The sequence below is a fragment of the Gopherus flavomarginatus genome, chromosome 4 (assembly GCF_025201925.1).
Source record: "Gopherus flavomarginatus isolate rGopFla2 chromosome 4, rGopFla2.mat.asm, whole genome shotgun sequence".
Classification (NCBI taxonomy): domain Eukaryota; kingdom Metazoa; phylum Chordata; order Testudines; family Testudinidae; genus Gopherus; species Gopherus flavomarginatus.
Window position 1 is genome coordinate 140577732 of NC_066620.1, and position 18062 is coordinate 140595793.

General features: G+C 43.6%; 1 protein-coding gene across 1 annotated transcript in view; it reads left to right on the top strand.

The window, feature by feature from the left end:
* The first annotated feature begins 1937 nt into the window (after positions 1-1937).
* The window catches only part of SIM1 (SIM bHLH transcription factor 1), a 58136-nt gene continuing 42011 nt past the window's right edge, over positions 1938-18062 (top strand). Inside the window, exons 1-7 of the mRNA XM_050949269.1 lie at positions 1938-2112; positions 13501-13583; positions 14776-14865; positions 15149-15257; positions 15391-15476; positions 16703-16902; positions 17015-17121. Coding sequence (XP_050805226.1) covers positions 1938-2112; positions 13501-13583; positions 14776-14865; positions 15149-15257; positions 15391-15476; positions 16703-16902; positions 17015-17121 — 850 coding nt within the window. The remainder of the gene's footprint in view (positions 2113-13500; positions 13584-14775; positions 14866-15148; positions 15258-15390; positions 15477-16702; positions 16903-17014; positions 17122-18062) is intronic.

An 18062-nucleotide genomic window follows, 5' to 3' on the forward strand; every position in this document is an offset into this window, starting at 1 on the left:
AGGCGGTGGGTCTCTCCCGCTGCTCAGCGCCAGCACCAGCCCTAGGACTCAGGTGCGGGGCTGGACTGCACAGGCTGGGAGCCGCAGCGAAACGTCCTTTCCCGAACACACCGCCACCAAGGCTCCCGCAGCAGCAGCCTCCGCGCTAAGACAGAGCAGTCCCCGCCGGCGGCTGGCTGTGTCTCGCCGGTGGTAACTCGCCTTTCCCAGCGCCCGCTCATTAAGGGAGCAGGGAGGTCAGAGGGCCGACGCTGCAGACCCAGCCAGGCACAAGGGTAAAGGGGTGTGTGTCCGGAACGCGGTGGCGTCACCCTGCCTCTCAGCCAATGGGAGACCGACCTTTGGGAGACCCGGGACCAATAGGAGGCGAGGAGGGCCTCTGAGTGGCACTCAGGGAGGGGAAGGCTGAGGCAGGGAGAGAAATGAAGTTGTGCTAAAAGCCTTTTAGCTATAAAGAAGTTATTAGGCATTTCTCAGTCTCAAATTAGGGCTTCTTCATTAATATCAGCTTCATATCCATCACTGGAGAGGGAGTCTGGATCCACATAAAGGGGATGGGACGGAAGTAGTATCTGTCTACCCATCCGTGTGAGAAGCAATGAGAGAAGCCAACTTTCCCTCTGCTTATATTAATGATTTCAATTAAAGAGGTGGGCTCCTCACCGCCAGAGAGCTTTCTGGAGACTGCCGGGTCAGGGACTGAAGGTAGGTAAAAGAAGATCAGCCTCACAGCCCAGTGGCAACGTTACCTGTACAAGGGAGAAATGATTCGTGTCTGTCTAATTTTGTTTTGCTTCCCCCTTCTGTGATGGCTTTTTGGCTAAGTCTGTCTGTGCGCCTGGTGTAGTTGGACACTGTGCCGCTCTTTGTTTAATATGCAGTTGTTACCTCAATTCCTAGGCAGGATGGCGGGGTAGCCTGAGTCCAAAGAATCTAAACATGTATCTTTCATTCACGAGTTAGTGGGTGGATTTAGAAATCAGACTCCGGCTCACACAACGATGAATTGAGAGAACACATGGAAATAGCACAAATGCGTTGGGATTTGAACTGTTTGCACATTTCAATGGACGTAGTAATGTATTAGAGGCTTCTGTTCTGCAGTTCGGGCACTAACATTTAAAGAGGAAGAAGGAAACAAGTTAGTTTATTTTGCAATGGAAAGACCGCAGAATTTCCCTATTCTTTAAATAAAAACCTGTAACTTCATTTTGGTCATAAAAATGTTTGTCTGTGCAGCCGAAATGTGGGTGGAGAATATCCGAACATTTATTTGTTCTACCCATTCTCAGCCGCTACTCACCCAGAGATGCAAAAATACACTTTCCATTGTGAGCCCAGTTGAGAAAATGGTGTAACTCGTAAGAGGCTGTTTCTTGATGATTATTTATTTAAGATTTAATAACATGGTTACGTGTGGCATTGTGTAACAGATCTCTCATCCCAGGAATGTTGTTGTCTTCACAGTGGCACGAAGGAAGTAACCTGTACCTGTTACCCACTGAAGGAGCCGAAGGCCAATCATTTCGGGCATCGGATTGACAGCAGGGAAAAAAAGAGAGGATTATGTCTCTTTTCCGAGAAGCTATGTTTGCAGCATGTAGTAGAAGAAAAGGACAGAATACCTTGATTTGGTTGCTGTATGGTGCAGGCATTTAGTTCTCTCCGCAGTTACTGGGATTCTCTGGGCTGCACTGGACCTCGTCCTATCCGTTTGCATTGTTAATGTTATTTTTAAGTGAATGGTTTTTTTTTTAATTATCACTTCTGGTCTTGAATCTTTTTTATGTCATTTAAAGATTTAGAAGAATAACCCTCTTGCATTCAAAAAACAATGTTTGATGCTTCTGGAAGATGAATTGTAATTGAAAGTTTCTCCCCTCTTTGGATGAATCTGGGGAGCTTAAATTGTAAGAAGGAAGGGGGAAAAAAACACAATGAAAGAGAAATCCAAAAATGCTGCCCGGACTAGACGGGAGAAAGAAAACAGTGAATTTTATGAACTGGCTAAATTACTGCCTTTGCCCTCAGCTATCACTTCTCAGCTGGATAAAGCCTCAATAATCAGACTCACCACCAGCTATTTAAAAATGAGGGTGGTTTTTCCTGAAGGTAGGTGACTTTACTGAAAATGAATATTTGCCTCCATTCTAATTCCAGTCCAGATGATCATTTACTCTTATGTAAATTTCATCTGGCAGTGTATAATTCCTGAAGGAAGGTGTCCTGTGTTGTCCCTTTTCTCTGCCGTAAATACTTTCACTTCACTTCAGTACATATGGGACATGTTTGGTTGGGGACCAACAGTGCTTTTGTCAACACTTCAAGATACTGAGCTCAGCTGCGTATTCTACTAAAACAAACATGACTTTTTCTTTTCTGCTATGTAAGATCTGCGTCCCTTGCGAAGCACGTGTGTAACAAAAAAGGGCAATCCACCCATATTTATAGCTATATGAAGGGGAGTTAATATATGGGTAAATATTTACATGAGTCTATGCCAAGTTCTAAAGCCTCAGTTCAAGAACTGAACCACAGTTTACAGGTACAACGCCATAAAAATAAATAACAAATCCAAACAAACCTTGATTTCATTATGAATGTGGTGTCTCTTGGTCTGAAAGTCATTAGGACAGTTGGGTGAGGTTAAATGGTCTCCGAAATATTTAATAATAGTTCTACACTCAGAAGAATTGAAAATCCCTGTAACCCTATGAAAATAGGGTCCAACTTTGGGGCTGATCCTATTCCCATTGAAGTCAATGGCAAACTTTACGTTGATATCAGTGGAAGAAGGATCAGTCTAGTCTGTTTAATCAAATCAGTCTTGCCGTTAATCAAGTCTAGGATTTAAAGTTAATGTTTAAAATGTCTAGATCCGATACGAAGCAAAACACCAGGAGAAGTTAAGAGGGACTATTCATCGGTAAAGAGGGACTATACAAAGTTCGCCTGTATCTTGAATCTATTTCTTTTAATATGAGAGAAAAATTAGTGCAAAAGCCTGTACGAATATTTTACGTGGATTCACCTGAATGGAGTATCCTGTATGTGGAAGAAAAAACTACGAAACAGGAAATTCTTCCAATTGAATTAACAACATGCTTCACACATTTACAGCTTGAACAGCTCCCAGGATATTGTATTTTACAAAGGAAGACTGACTATTTGATCGAGTCTGTTTCTATCAGGAGATGGGAAAAGTAGGGCAATAGATTAGTCTTCGCATTTTTAAAAGTCTGATTGAAAATCGAATTTGTGTGTTATTAAATTACACTTTTAGTATAAATACGTGAGGGCTGATATCTATATTTGAATACGAGAAAAAAATTTTTCCTGTCAGATTGTTTAAAACTGCTTTTTTTTTTTAAAGAAAAAAAAACCCTTGACAGTAACTTCTAATCTATTGTATGTTGAAGTAATTTCCTTAAGCAATAAAATCCATCTCCTAATAACTTGAAACCAAGCGAGGAGATGAATCAAAGCTGTAGCACCTGCAAGGTAACAAAACAAATGAAACTGCACATTCCTGTTGTGGCTGTGATTTGCCGGCTAGAATATTATTAGACGAGACTGCCTTCTGTTTAAAAAGAGATCGAGTTGTCCTTTATACTGTCAACGCGTACTTTATAAAAATAAAGCTATTGCAAACTCTGATGGCCGTGATGTTCCTAAAAGGATTATTAGCAATGATTTGTCAACTCCTGCAGTCTCAGTAGGCTACCTTTCTGCGTGATTTCGAGCAGGTCTCGTCAATTATTGGTGCCTGTGTAGCGGGTTGTTTGATCAGAAGAAGCATATGGTGTTTCTTGTAGGCTGTGAGTAATCATGGGAAGAGAAGAATAGCTGATCCCCGTCCCTCAGTGCCAAAGCAGAATGTCTGAATGCACTAGGGAATTGTGTGGCAAAGTGCACCATAGCCAGAGCTGCTGCTGTCCAAAACATATGCCAATTTGTGCAGAGAGATCAGAGTGGAGGCTAAATGGGGTTTTTAACATAGCAACCCCCTCTGAGTCTAATTAAAGGCGAACTGCAACTTATAATAATAAGGAAGCAGGGACCGAAGCTCTGTCCAGTGTAGTTCTCAAAGAGCGCGCATATTGTGTGGGAGAGAGACAGAAACGAGCACACTCCCCTTGTGAGGGCTTGATTTTGTAGACAGAGCCACACGGCATATATTTCTCTCTCTCTGTTTGCCCCTCCGTCTGTGTAGGGCAGGTACAAAACCACCTAAACAGCAACACAAACGAGCGCGTTGTATTAGCGGTGCTTGTTTCTGCAGCCAGAGCCAAGCAGAATATATTCTCCTTCCTGCGTATTTTCTACTGATTCCTTGCGAGGGAGAGAGAAAGGCAGACACGCAGTCCCACACACGCACCATTGCGCTGAACTCTGCTTGTTTCTGGCGAGATGAATACGGAATAGAGTCCGCTCCTACCTCCAACTCTGCGTGTCTGCGTGTGTTTATGCAGGTGTAGAAGCAGGGCCCCGACTCCGTGTACATCATTTATTTCCCAATTTATTGATGACCTCGAAACTCACCGGCCCTTGAGCAGAGCGAAGCCACTGGTGAGTTCTGCCAGGCCATCAATAAGGAGTGGTGGGTTCACCCTTCCCAGTCTGAGACAGGATCAGTCTAAGTTCAGACTGGAGCTGAGAGACTGTTTTAGGGCATTTTCTGTGTTTGGGGGAAAATCTAGGGGTCGGTCTCGCCAGAAGAGTCAAGAGTGTGAAATTAACGCTGGGATGTGGGTAGAGGGAGGCAAAGAAATTATGTACCAGTAGCAAAGGGGTTACTGAAGGAAGTGGCAGGGTACAGGGTATATTTAAAGATGGGAACCTTCTCATTATATTTCCCCTGGGAAGGGAAATGATACAAACTTTTGGGAGCGAGACAGACCACAGACTAAAGCCTACGGATAAGAGGCTCAGAAAGATAGAGAAATAATGTGTGATCTCAAGGCTTTCTACGTCACAAACCTATTATTTAAATATCTGGTTGGAACAACTTTACCTGTATCTAACTAACAGCTCTTGTACAACTACTAAAACAATTTCCCTCTTAAAATAACGAATTCAAATTTATCTGGGCCGTGATTATATGTGAAGGAGTTAAAGTGATTATACACAGAAAAGTATAGATACTATCTGCGCAGGCACAGAGCTGTGCATAGACAGAAAAATATTGTATGAACATCTTTCTGTGTATAATTCCTTTTAAACAATTTTTATCTAATGAGCATGCAGATACATTCTGGATTCATTATTTTAAGAGGGAAATTGTTTTACGATTAAAATAATGAGAGTGGGTGGATGGATAAGTATAGCGTTATTATAGTGCAGTTTCCTATGCGTATTTGAAAAACAGGAATAACTGTATATTGACTCCAACTCAAATCTCTAATGTAAGAAAGAAAGCGAACATTAAAGTACAGTAAGCAAAGATTTTAGATAAATTGTATCATTATCCTCCTTGGTTCATGTTTAAGATACAATTGAGTTCTTCAATACCAATTAAAAAAAACTTGGTTAAAATACTTAACATTTCCCGTTTTCCCTTTCACAAGTCCGCTGTAAATTAAACCTCTCAAGGGGGAACTCTATTACAGTTGAAAACAGCGGCTTGGGCAACTTACGTCCTTTTGGTCCAGGGAGTTAAACCTCCATGGAGAAGACAAACAGGAGATTTCAGTGGCCAGCTAACTTTTCGAAGGCCTGCAGTTCTGGTAAATCACTAAGGGGCCGTACAGTGCCATCAATTTTTAAGCACAACTCCATGTTGAATTCAGTAAGGAGTTCGGCTTTTAAAAACAAACCGACGACAAGATATGGCCCTGAAATCGCGATTTAACATTAAAGAGTTGAAACGTCGAGTCTAATACAGCTTCAGAAAATTGTAAGGATCAAACATCCCCAGTGTAACAAATAGCTCAAAACTTCCTTGATTTTTTTCCAAGTGTGTGTGTGTGTAATTCGTAGAAAGAGAACTAGTAGTTAAACATATTTTGATAAGTCCATGCTATTGCCTCGTCGCGAAAATAGTTTAGGAAAACGATCATGAAAATTGCACGTTTGTAGGTAGTCTATACAGAAAGGCGCTTAAATTCACAGACTCAAGCAAAGGGCACTGTTTAAATAAACCTTTGCAGAATAATAATGGCTAGCATTTCGATACTGAAATCCTTAATCTTGTTTTATTTTAGGGGCTAAACGACTAACCAAAAAAAAAATCCGTTTCCCACGTGGATAGGTGATTTAATGCTGTTTTTCTTACTGCTAGGGGAAATGATTGAGCATTAGGTTTCAATGTTTATTTTCTTACAGACGTTTTTCTCATTTAAAAGCCTTTAAGCTGCAGTTTACTCTCCAGGCTGCCTCTCTGTGTTTAATTCTAGTTTTGATGTGGATTTAAAATGTGAAGTGCAGAACTAAACTTCTTGCATAACAGTTGCAAAAGCAGATTTATGTGCCAGAAAGCGCGTATCAGATCTATGGTGAAATCATATTTTCTTCAGCAACAGCCTCACTCTTTTGCTAATAAAAATTGGTTTGGAAAAAAAACAAAAAAACCCTTGACGGATGCTTTTCAGCATCATATGAACGCCATGTGAAATAGCGATTTGGTACAGTCGTTGTCAGGATAGCTACCTGTGAACAAAATAACGTTGATTGTGATTTTGATAATACCGATCTGCATAAAATTCCAAAATTGCGGCTGCCGTTTTAGTTTGGCATTGCGGACCCTGGCTTACGTTGTAAAGTGTCATTACGTTGCCTTGTGTGTGTTAGAAGCAAAACGCTGGTATTTTGTTGTATAGTGAATCAGCGCAGGCAGTATTTCTCTGTAGTTCCCCTAGCAGTGATGGTTATGTAGGCAATATTTCTTTATTGCATAAACACTGATATTCACTAAATCTTTGTTTCAAATGAACGCACGTGGTTTATCGGGCTAATACTTTTTTAGAAACATTTGGTAATGGCATCCGCAGACGCTTCGAAATGAGCAGCAGTTTTTTGTAAATACTTTATTTCATTTTATCTGGACCCTCCAAGGAAGAATTGATGCTTATTTGCAGTCTCAAATGTCTGGGATTTTCGTTATCGTTGACTAGTGCCTGTAGGATTAACTAAGAAATCATCCAGGTCAGGGCTATATGCTAGGAGGTAGCAAAACAGGCCACTGATAGTAAACCTATTGAACGGTTAACAGACTCCGGTTGATTCCTGCATGCAACACTCTGTGCCTTTTTTGGTTTGCAGTGACTAGGGCAGGTGGGGTTTTACCTTTTGAGAGTAGAGGAAGTGACCCTCTGGTTAGCTGGTCTTCCTCCAAAGAAACTACAGTAAGAGAGAGAAGAAAGTAGCCCTGCTGGTGCGGGGCGATGAGGAAGCACGAAAGGTGCTGCTTTACGAACTGTATACGGACTCTGGGGTGAAATGCCTGTGCGCTCATAAAGCTTTATGAGGGCCTTCACCTGGCCGGCTGCATGGAGGCAACATATGGGGAAGGGAAGATGCTGCTGCTTACATGGGTGGGCCACGCACTTTACTCCTGCAAACTGCGCTTCGCCCTGGGCTTCCGGGCCCCTAGCGCAGCCTTCTTCGTCCCTTGTGCCTCTTCGCACGCAGCCTTTCGCACCCGTTTGCAGGGTCCCGCTGCAAAGACCCTGAAACTCCGGATGCCAAACAGCAGGCAATTGGGAATTCCCTAGAGCTTGAGCTTCACATGTAATGGCTGCCTGTGTCATTTCATTTCCCTGGATATGTGAGTGAGTGTGCTGCCCGTCAGGTTTGCAGAGGAAAACAAATCCGAAGCAAGAACATTAGGTGCCCAAAGAGAACAGCACAAATCGAATTCAGGTGTGCTGTGCTCTCCTCCCTATTAAAATGTTCATTTAATTACATCATATCCCTTTGTTGGGCCTGATTTGCAGTCCTCCCCCAGGCAAAAAATGATCTATTGAGGTCCCTTCCGGTCCTACACTCCTATGAAAAAAGCAGCCCTTTTGAGGTCTTTGGGCGAGTCCACTGAATGTATTTATTTATTTTACTAGAGTAAGGGCCACAGGCTAGATGGGTCCTATTCTGTAGTCTTTATTTAGGCAAAACTCCCTATTAACTCCATGAGACGTTGGCCCAGGTAGGAGGTGCAGGATTTAGTCGAGGGTTGAAGGCTAGATAGATATATTTTATTCAGTGTAAGTACAGAAAATCAGAATCAAGACTTGCCTGATGAGATAACAGCGGCTGCTGATTTCAAGAAAAGTTTTGCCTGAATAAAGATTGCAGAATCGGACCCCAGTGCTATAAAATAATCTCGTATTTCTATTCGAATTGTATTTCTGGTCCTATTTTAAATAGGTTTAGCATATCGCTGGTTTATTTATCTGGCTGTAGGTCCCCGCACCTAACTAAATATATATTTAGTACACATTTTTTATGAGGAGGGTTGTTCTGGCATTGTTTGATTTTGTACTCAGCATTACAGACTTCCAGAGCGCAGCCTGGAAATGCATTCCCCACCAAAGGCCAAACACTCTGACAAAGTTTAGTGTAAACGAGGATAAAGGGCATAGCAAAAAGGTGCCTAATTTTTCAGGTATTGAGCAGCACCACTCCTCTGAAAACAAAAGTCCTTCGGGTGTCTGAGTATGGGAAACATTCGCAACCCCTAGTCACATCTTAACCAGTGTTTTTACTGCTCTGAGAGTGACTTCCAAACTGGAGCGCAAAGGTTGTTTGTTTGTTTGTTTTCTCTCCGCTGAATCCGGATTGTAAGACCCATAGTTTATTGGAGAAATAATCATTTCAAAAGCCAGCAAGTGAAAACAAAACAGTTAAGGGCTTGCATCTCCAGCCAACCCCTCTTCACTACTCCCAAACAAAGGAAGGGGAAGAGGGTAGGGGGTGCTTCAGAGCTGCAGATGCTCGCAGAGAGCTTCCTGGCCTAGCAGATCTGCCAATGCTAAAGAGGTGGATGTGCCTTTTGGAATCACATTCTTCCTACCCCTCTCCCCGTTTAATTACTTTTATTTTTCCTAGATCAAATTAGAAACTATTGAAAGGGAGACCTTCTTCCATTCCTTTGCCACCTTTGGATGGCAAATAAGCGCCTGTGTATTGCAGCCAAAATGCTATTGAGCAAAAACTACGTATCAACCCAGTTTTGCCCCTGGTTGCTAGCATTAAGGACTGAATCAATTGAAAAGTGGGGGTGGATATGGTTAGATCAAAGTTGTTGTTTCTTAAAGCGTTGGGGAAGGAAGTGGCCGTGTGAACTCCAGTGGTCTGGGGGTGTATGGATGGGAATGAAACGTTGTAAAGCCCAGAAAGGTCCCTTTGATTCAGCTGGTGTGGCTAATGCACTGACACCAGAAAAGGCAAAGACACGTTTTCTGTGGCCTTTAATTTGTGAACGTTAAATGCATTTCCACAGAGAAGTTGGTAAAATAAAGAATGAGTTAGCGTCCTCATTCGCAAACATGGTAGCTTCCTATGATATATTCCTGCAAAGCGTTGAAACTGGTTTAATAGCCGAAGCAACATTCCAGGTTGGCTAGAATGTCTTCTTCTCTCTCCTAAAGATGGGCAGTTCCTTGTAGCCTAAATTGTTTATCTTCTTATAAGAAATAACCTCGAGTGGAGGAGGTTGTTATGTAGGGGTTATAATCTATATTTTGTCAAGAGTAGAAAATTCATTCCGAAGGAAAAGCTCCATCAATTTATTTTTGCTGCTTGCAATAACACAGCTGGATGATGCCTTCAGCCCACGCTAGACTGTGGCTCATCATTCATTCGCCAAGAACTGGCCTAAATGGTGCCTGTGGGATTAGGTCAATTTTAGTGGATCTACTTCGCCTCATTTGGTTACTAATTGGTTTCTTGTTTTATAAATCGAAATCTCATTTTCAGGAAATTACAAAGCCCATGCAGCCAGTCCATTGAGGTAATCCACGGGTCAGGGGGTATTTTAATATAATGCATCAGGTATAAAGCAACAGTAAAACTTCGCCTAGATTTTCAAATGAAATATGAGCCAGCTAGCGCTTTAGATCCATAATAGACACATCCCTTCTAAGGCTACTTATGTAAATATGATAAACCAGACTTTGATGGAGGTGGGGGACTCGAGGAGGAAAGCAAATTTTATCTACTAAAGTTAATGTGGCATATCTTGGAAATCTTCCAAAATAGATTATGTTTTGCTTTGTCTTCGGCCACTTTAGCTGGGAAAATCCTTTGCCTAAAAGCGCTTTAGTTATCCTTCCCCTCACAAAGCTGCTTGTTTCTGTTCCAAACCTATTATTCTGTTCGCCTCTCCAAATTACAAGAGAACCTTTAGATCTTGTTTCCAGTGTAATCCTGAAGCAAAAGGGAAGCTGATTTCCTTGTTTTGTTTTAAATAGACAATCAAAGGATTTGTAGAATTTTCTGCGGTAGGTCAAGTGCAAGAAATCACAGTTTACCCCCCCCCCCCTTGCTAAAAGGAAATTGGGTGTTAAAACGGACAGACAGATAAAAAAAAGTTATATCAATGAAGAGTTTTTTCTGCACAACCCTTTAAAAACAGAATTTTAAAGGGCATCAGGATAGCAATGAGGTGGGGTGGTCGGACGGACTGGAAGGAATTGGCAATGAATGAAAATAGTCTCTAACTTGAAAGCACTGAAACATCTGGAAAATACAAAGAGCTGTCTCATGTGGTAGGGTTTCGAAAAGCCGGTTCAGGTAGACAAGTGAAAACATTTAATTATAAAACATTAACTTAGACACAGCTAAACAGCGAAAGGTTTCCACCTGACACATAAAAAAAGGAGTGTAATGCTCCGTGAAAAAAAGTTAACCTGTAATGTAGATGGGCTATTCATTAACCCGCAAGGGTAGGGCTATTTTCCCTTTTAGGAGCAGCATAATTAGACCCTTTAACTCGGATTAATAAACAACTTAGAACCTAGGCAAGGAGTTCAGCCGCTGTATTAAATACAGAAATCCGTCTTCCTGGTTCTCCGGATAGGACATTTTATGCAGAGTGGTGCTTTTGTCTCACTTTAATAGACTTTATTGTTAAGCACAACCAAACCAACCCCCCGAAACGTGTACTTAATCAAAATTTCATAGGGGAATTTTCGGTCTTTCTCTGGAAACGATGCAACCTTTGCAGGATAATGTTAGTGTTTGTTAATTTCAAGAGGAAATGTTGTGCCTGTTAATTTGATCACACGCTTTCCACGGTATATATGCTTTCCAATATCTTCCCCGCCACCGTCTCATGAATGAAATCGTTTACTACAGCATTTGGGTAGTAAAAAGGGTTAGAAGTCAGTGTGTCTGTGGTTCGCTTACTGTCTAACTGGGAGATGGGATGACTGCTTTCGGGGGCAGCACAATTGTCAAGTATTATAGAAGCGCCTAAGGTGCAGACTTCTCCCATAACCCTTTACCTCGGGGCTCTGGAAAGTCACTAGGTACCTGCTATTGAGCAGAAGGAACTCCCAGGGATCCTGCTGCCGGCCGGCATTTGGCGAGGTGAAGGATCAGAGGATAGAGACAGAGGTATATGTAGGGGGGCGGGGGAAAGGCAGTCTATTAAGGCCCCTGTCGGAGGGAGAATTGAGGAGAGGAGGGGTATTACCCTGTTTGCAGGGGAGGAGAGAAAAGCGTAGAGGCAGAAAGGAGAGGAGAGCTGCTGGCATGGGGAAGAGGGGAGTGATGTAAACAGAAGAGGAAGAAATGGGGATTTAAGGAGAGAGACTCTTGTGGAGGACTGAGAAGAGGGTAGGAGAGAGATGGTGAGCGAGGAGGGGCTGGCGCTGCTAAAAGTTCTGGCCTATTGAAGGAGGGATGGAGAGGAGAAATGGAGGAAAGGATGGCTGAAGAGAGAGAATTCACGGCCTTAGAGTGGGCGCTTCAGTGTTTGAATAGCGGTGGAGAAATCGTTAGCTTTATTTAGACGTGTAAACACCCAGGTGAGCCCGGTCAATAGTGAGGGGGAGTTAACTGCTCCGCATCGCCTCCATTCCCATCCCTTGTTTGTTTGCATCTGAATAAACGAAAAACAAGCCGCAAGGAGTTTGTAAAGGGCTAATTCTGCGGGAGGCGGTCCCTGCTCGGACCCTGTGCTAGCCTCATGGCGATTTGCTCTGCGCTGCCATCAATCACTGGTTTTTGGTTTTTTTTGGTCACGCTAAGCCTTGTTTAATGGTGTAAGCATAAAAGGTTTTAATCGCCAAGTTGAAATTATTTCAGCAACAGCCCTGGTAAACTGTTTCTGGGTAATGCCTTTTAACTCCGGCACAGTCCGTTCCATCCAGCTCCTTTCCCTAGCCTTTTGCATACAGGGAAACAAGCATACTTTGCCACATTAGCCACGTCCGGGGAGATTCCTTGTTGAGCACAACTAGACAGAGTATTTGGAAGCGGATCATTCACAGTGAAGAGAGGTCATTCCTTCAGTGAGGGAGAGAGGGCCTTGTATGTTGTGGGGAAGAGGGTTTGACTGGGAAGAGAGGAGCTGGTACCTTGGTTAGTGAGTGACTTGGACCGCTTCGGAAGTACATTTATGCACTGCTTGGTGCGTCTTAGTGCTGTCGTGACACTGCAGCTACGGAAAGACGTTGGGAAAGGTAGTTCACCTTTAGTGGGCTTGGCATACGCTAAAGTGGAAATAATTGTTAATAAAATGCAGGGGCCCGATCTTGCATTCCCGGAGCACCCAAAAGCGCCTATTGAAGATAGGTGAGGAATGAAGGATCGGGGCCTTATTCGGAATTTACACCATATAGCTGATCAAATCAGAAAGTTATATTGATGGCCAGGGTTACATTTTAAAGCCACCTCAATATATAGCCTGGTCTACACATTTAGCTTGTTAATTTCTTGGGAGGTTTTGCACAAACAATACAAAGCATTCGTTTCTGGGAGAGTCGGCGTACTCACAGACTCACATACTCACATACCTGAGTTATCCTTGTCTAATCGAATAATACTCAATAACAGCAATGCTGTATTTCATTGACTTTATAACCCTTAAATCATTCGGAACTGTATTCAAGTCCTGTTAACAGCATCATTCTACTGAAATTAAATATTTCTTTTTTGGTCTGCTTTTGATACCTCGCAGTGTTGTTCGGTAATTTTTCAATGAGGTCAGAAGCAAAGATATTGTACTACCTTTTCTTCCAGGAAGCTAACTTTCTAGAAGCCACTGTCCAGGTTGAATAGCGTTTTATCTGGAGCGGTTCCTGGCTTACTTGAATTCACTCAGTTCTTATTAATGAATTTAACTGGTAATTCCAACATAGATATCCCCTCCCAAACAGGAATTAGATTTAAAAATAATCAACAAGGGAATTATTTCCGCCTATTCAATTACTAGAAAACGTTTTTAAAGTGTTTGAAACTAAAACAAAAAAAAACAACCAAATAAACCATCCCTGACAGGTCACTGAGGATTTGTATCTTGTCGTCTCACCTGAATTTTTGTGTGTCTTAAATAAACAGGACTTGGCGAAGCCTGGGGCCATACTAGTCGAACCAGCCCTTTGGATAATGTTGGACGGGAGCTGGGATCTCATCTTTTGCAGGTACTGGCCTGGAAACTCGAGCCATTTGGTATTAATGATTAAAGAGATCGAACCATATTCTGAGCTTTTAATTATTCCCGTGTCTAATCTTTAACTGTTCACGTGTTTCACAAAAGGAGAGTCCAGAATTGTGAACAGTGTGGCGGCATTTATCTGTCACGATCCTCTGCCTCTATCAGGGTACAATGGGCTGCGCAGCGCAGCTCAGCTTGCTGGAGGCCATTCTATGTTCCCGAAGGAGAAAGTGGTAGGTTGATTTGGTCCCTAATCTCAACAGCCTTGTCAGTCAGCAGGGCGACAAGATTTGTGAGTGTAGTTTTCTTGTTCTGAGAAATCTGGTGAGCACAAACACGTGTCTTTAAGGTGGTGCAAGGTGAAAAGAGAAGTGAGAGAAACCATAAAGAGGATTCAGGGGGCTATTTTGAGGAGCACATATAAAAGGTGCAGCAAAGGGTTAGAAAGCCTTGATCCCATGGTAATCAGAATAAACATTGATTAATTAAAGACACAGAAAACATTAATTCAACTATGACACAATTGAAAACTCACTGTTGCATAAAGGATTAACAAAGGAATATTAGTGTTTACAGTCTTAGCTATTCTGGCATTTGGTACTGTGGGGTCTTGCAGCATTTTATACTCGCCTCTAATAAACAGAAGCCTGTTCTTCTCTCAGTGCACACAAATAACGTCTATTAACATTATCTATATCCATCTAGTCTTAACAGGCCTTTGAAATAGTTCTGTCCGTTTCAAACATTATTTACATTGTGGAGAGTTTTAGATCGTCCCTTGCTCGCTGAAATCTCTTAAGCAAATACGTAAGAGTTAAAATGTCCACTCAAATCGTAAATGGGGGATGGAAGTGTTCAGTATTTGCTGACCGTTCCCACTGGAAAAAGCCCAGGCTGGGAGCCCTCGATGCTGGGAGCTTCTGTTCTTGCTGCTTTGGAGTCTGAGGTTGATTCATTGTCACATGTTATTACAGAGCCATTTCAAACAGGTCCCCTGTTTTGAGGTGCGTTATGTTCATATCCTGGCCCCTTTAAGCGGATCTGTTGAAAGGATGTTCCAGCTTCCTTCCACCCTCCAACTCGTTCAGTAATGAAAGCGAGGCTGGAATCCCCGATCTGCTAAATCAGCCCCAGGCACACGTAGTTCACAGATATGTGGTGTCTTCTTTCCTCTATAGACGTTGGATGGCTTCATATTTGTTGTGGCTCCAGACGGCAAGATCATGTACATTTCAGAGACGGCCTCTGTTCATCTGGGTTTATCACAGGTAAGTGGACAGGTTACCCGCTAACGGCTTATGCGTACGTGTGACAGGGCATAATTCCCCTATCTATATCCCTATCTTTTCCAGAGGAGATGTACAGCTGCCTCTAAGCGATTTGTTTAAACCGGAGCTAGTGTGAATGGCAACCCAGTCAAAGCCAGGACACTGTAATTGTGTGTGTTTATAGAGCTGTACCACAGGAGTAGATGGCCGCAAATCCAGCACCAGCTGCATACGCACGCTATGTCAATGGCGAAAAATTTGAAACCCTCCTCTTCCCTCACAGGTAGAGCTGACCGGAAATAGCATTTACGAATACATCCACCCTGCTGATCACGATGAGATGACCGCGGTACTCACAGCTCACCAGCCCTACCACTCTCACTTCGTGCAGGGTAAGGTGCATTCTCTCTCCCGGCTTGGCCTCAGCGCCTGTGCGGATGCGGGTTCAGCATTGGAAGCGAAGCCATCGGGTGCCGCCAGGCCCCGCTGCCTTTTTCTCACTGGTGTCTCTGCCTTTTCCCCTAGAGTACGAGATCGAGCGCTCCTTTTTCCTAAGGATGAAGTGCGTCTTGGCTAAGAGGAATGCGGGGCTGACTTGCGGGGGCTACAAGGTGCGTGGACAGGACTCACCAGCGGTTCCTGCTCAGCAGGATGGGAAGTGCATGCTAGAGAATATCTGTGCTTGGCTAGGCCGCTGGGTCTTGCGGTGTGAAATCAGGGGGCTAGCAGTCAGAATGAGACCTCAGCCCATTTGAGCGGTGTCAGCTGGCCAGGACGTTTCTAAAGTGTGGGTATCCTGTTCAGGCCCAGAGTTTCTCTTTGGGTTGCAACTACATGAACACACACCACAAAGCCAAACTCAGCCAAATCCCCCAAGTTTTGTCAGAGTTTGTAGTAGAAACCAAGCAAAAACTACTGAAGTTCCGGTGTTTCTGTGAGCTGACCCATTGCAAACCTTTGGGCGGACTTGGCTGGGCTTTTAAAAAAGTTTGTGAAGGCTCTTCAAATTAGGTGAAGTTCTCCTAGTCTAAGGTCCTGTCAGGTATCTCCTCCGAGTCTTAGTTTTATGCACCTCTGTTCAGGACTCCTGGGTTCTATGTCTCACAGACATCTTATGTGATGTTTGCCTCACAGCAGCTCTCTTTGCGTCAGCCGTTTCCTCCGTAAAATGGGAAGAATAATGATTGTGAGACTAAATTCATTAATACACAGACATCGCTCTGAGTTCCTGCAGAAAATGGCATTATAATAAAGTATTATTATAACACTAAAACATATATACTATGTATATGTGTGAAATGTATACAAATCTATATCCACATACATGTACCATACACATATGGCGTCTAATACATATCTATGTAATGAACACCTTACACATTTATTTACGTATATACACGCACCTAATCTACACTCACATACATCTTGTGTGGGTGAAATTACAAATACCAGTTGTGAACAACCTGGCACTACTTCCTCTTTCTGACTGTTGCAATGTATAGAGGAATAATAAAAGCATAGCTAGGCCTTAATCCCAGTTCCACTTGTATCCCTGGAACACCCACCCCACACTGACTTCGATGGGCTTTGGATCAGGTCCTGACCGCTGAATTGTTCTACAGAGAAAATAATCTCTCTCTGTCCAGCTTTACTCTCTGTCCAGGGCCATGGTAACAGGCACATTCCTCTGACACTGCGCTGCTCTCCAGCAGGTTGTGTGTTTCGGGTTCCGGCCGCCTTCAGGGTGCCCACCCCTGTGTAGTATGTGTGTTTTCAGGCGCGAGCTATTTCCCTGGTGTACGCAGGGCGTGAAGTGTCCCTGTCTTGTGTCTGGCAGGTCATTCATTGCAGCGGCTACCTGAAGATCCGCCAGTACAGCCTGGACATGTCCCCCTTCGATGGCTGCTACCAGAACGTTGGCTTGGTCGCTGTTGGCCACTCGCTACCTCCCAGCGCAGTGACAGAAATCAAGCTGCACAGCAATATGTTCATGTTCCGGGCCAGCCTGGACATGAAGCTCATCTTCTTAGATTCCAGGTAGCCGGTTTGCTTTTTAAACTCAGACTCCGGCCCCGCGCTTCCCTGTCAGGCATCGCTCTCTGCCCGGTCACTAACTGGTGCCTGCTTCTGGCTCTCTCTTCCACAACAGGGTGGCTGAGCTGACGGGTTACGAGCCGCAGGACCTGATCGAGAAGACCCTTTACCACCACGTCCATGGCTGTGACACTTTCCACTTGCGCTGCGCTCACCATTTGTGTAAGGAGTCCTGTTTGCTAAAGCACAAGGGGGCCTGATGTTAGCCTTCTCCCTCTAAACCCGGACTTATTTGATTTACACCTAGGACGAAATCGAGGCTGCGAGGGGGTGGGGAGTGGACAAGAAGGAGCAGTTGCATGGGGTCTCTATCTCACTGATGCTTTCCCTCAGCAACCCGTTAGGAGGAAAGAACTAAAGCGATCAAATCTCAGGCATTTCAGTTGGGAATCTTTTCCCGGCTCCAGAAGAGCCTGCCAGTAAAATCCAGACTCCCTCTCTCCAGCCCCACAATGCCACTCGAATCCTATGTACACATTTCTTTGGAACGGTGGTATTCGCAGATCCGATTTTTATTTCAATATCACGCTGACATTAATACACGGAGAGGGTGGGGGAATGAATGGATGAAAAATATATTCGTTTCCTGTAAGTTTTCTTCCCATTTACAGAAAATGGAACAGACACAAGTAGAGGCAAAACCCATTTTAAATGTTCTTTTAAAAATCGCGATGACAGAGAGATCTGAAAAATATTTCCCCCCAGTAGTGGACTGTGCAGTATTATTTATTATTGTGAAATACGTAGTGGCATGTAGTTTCCTTTAGACTCCGTGAACGTTTTTTTGTTGATGTGCAGACATGCATTGATTACCCCGGAGACACATAAGTGAGGGGGTCAGTTGTTGTCTGGAAATTTCCGGACATGAATTTATCCGCACTAAGCCCGCACCTCTGATGCCAGTGGAAGTTTCCTCATTAACTGCAGTGGGCGCGGGATCATTGTCACCAGGACACACACACACACCGTTCGGATCTGTAGTTTTGCCTTTACTAAAGCACCCGTTTGCCCTGAGACGTAGCTGTAGCCCTTTATCTGAGCTCCAGCTAACAAAAGCAACGTGGGCTTCCCCAGTGAGCGGGTAACCCTTCCCGGGGCGGGGG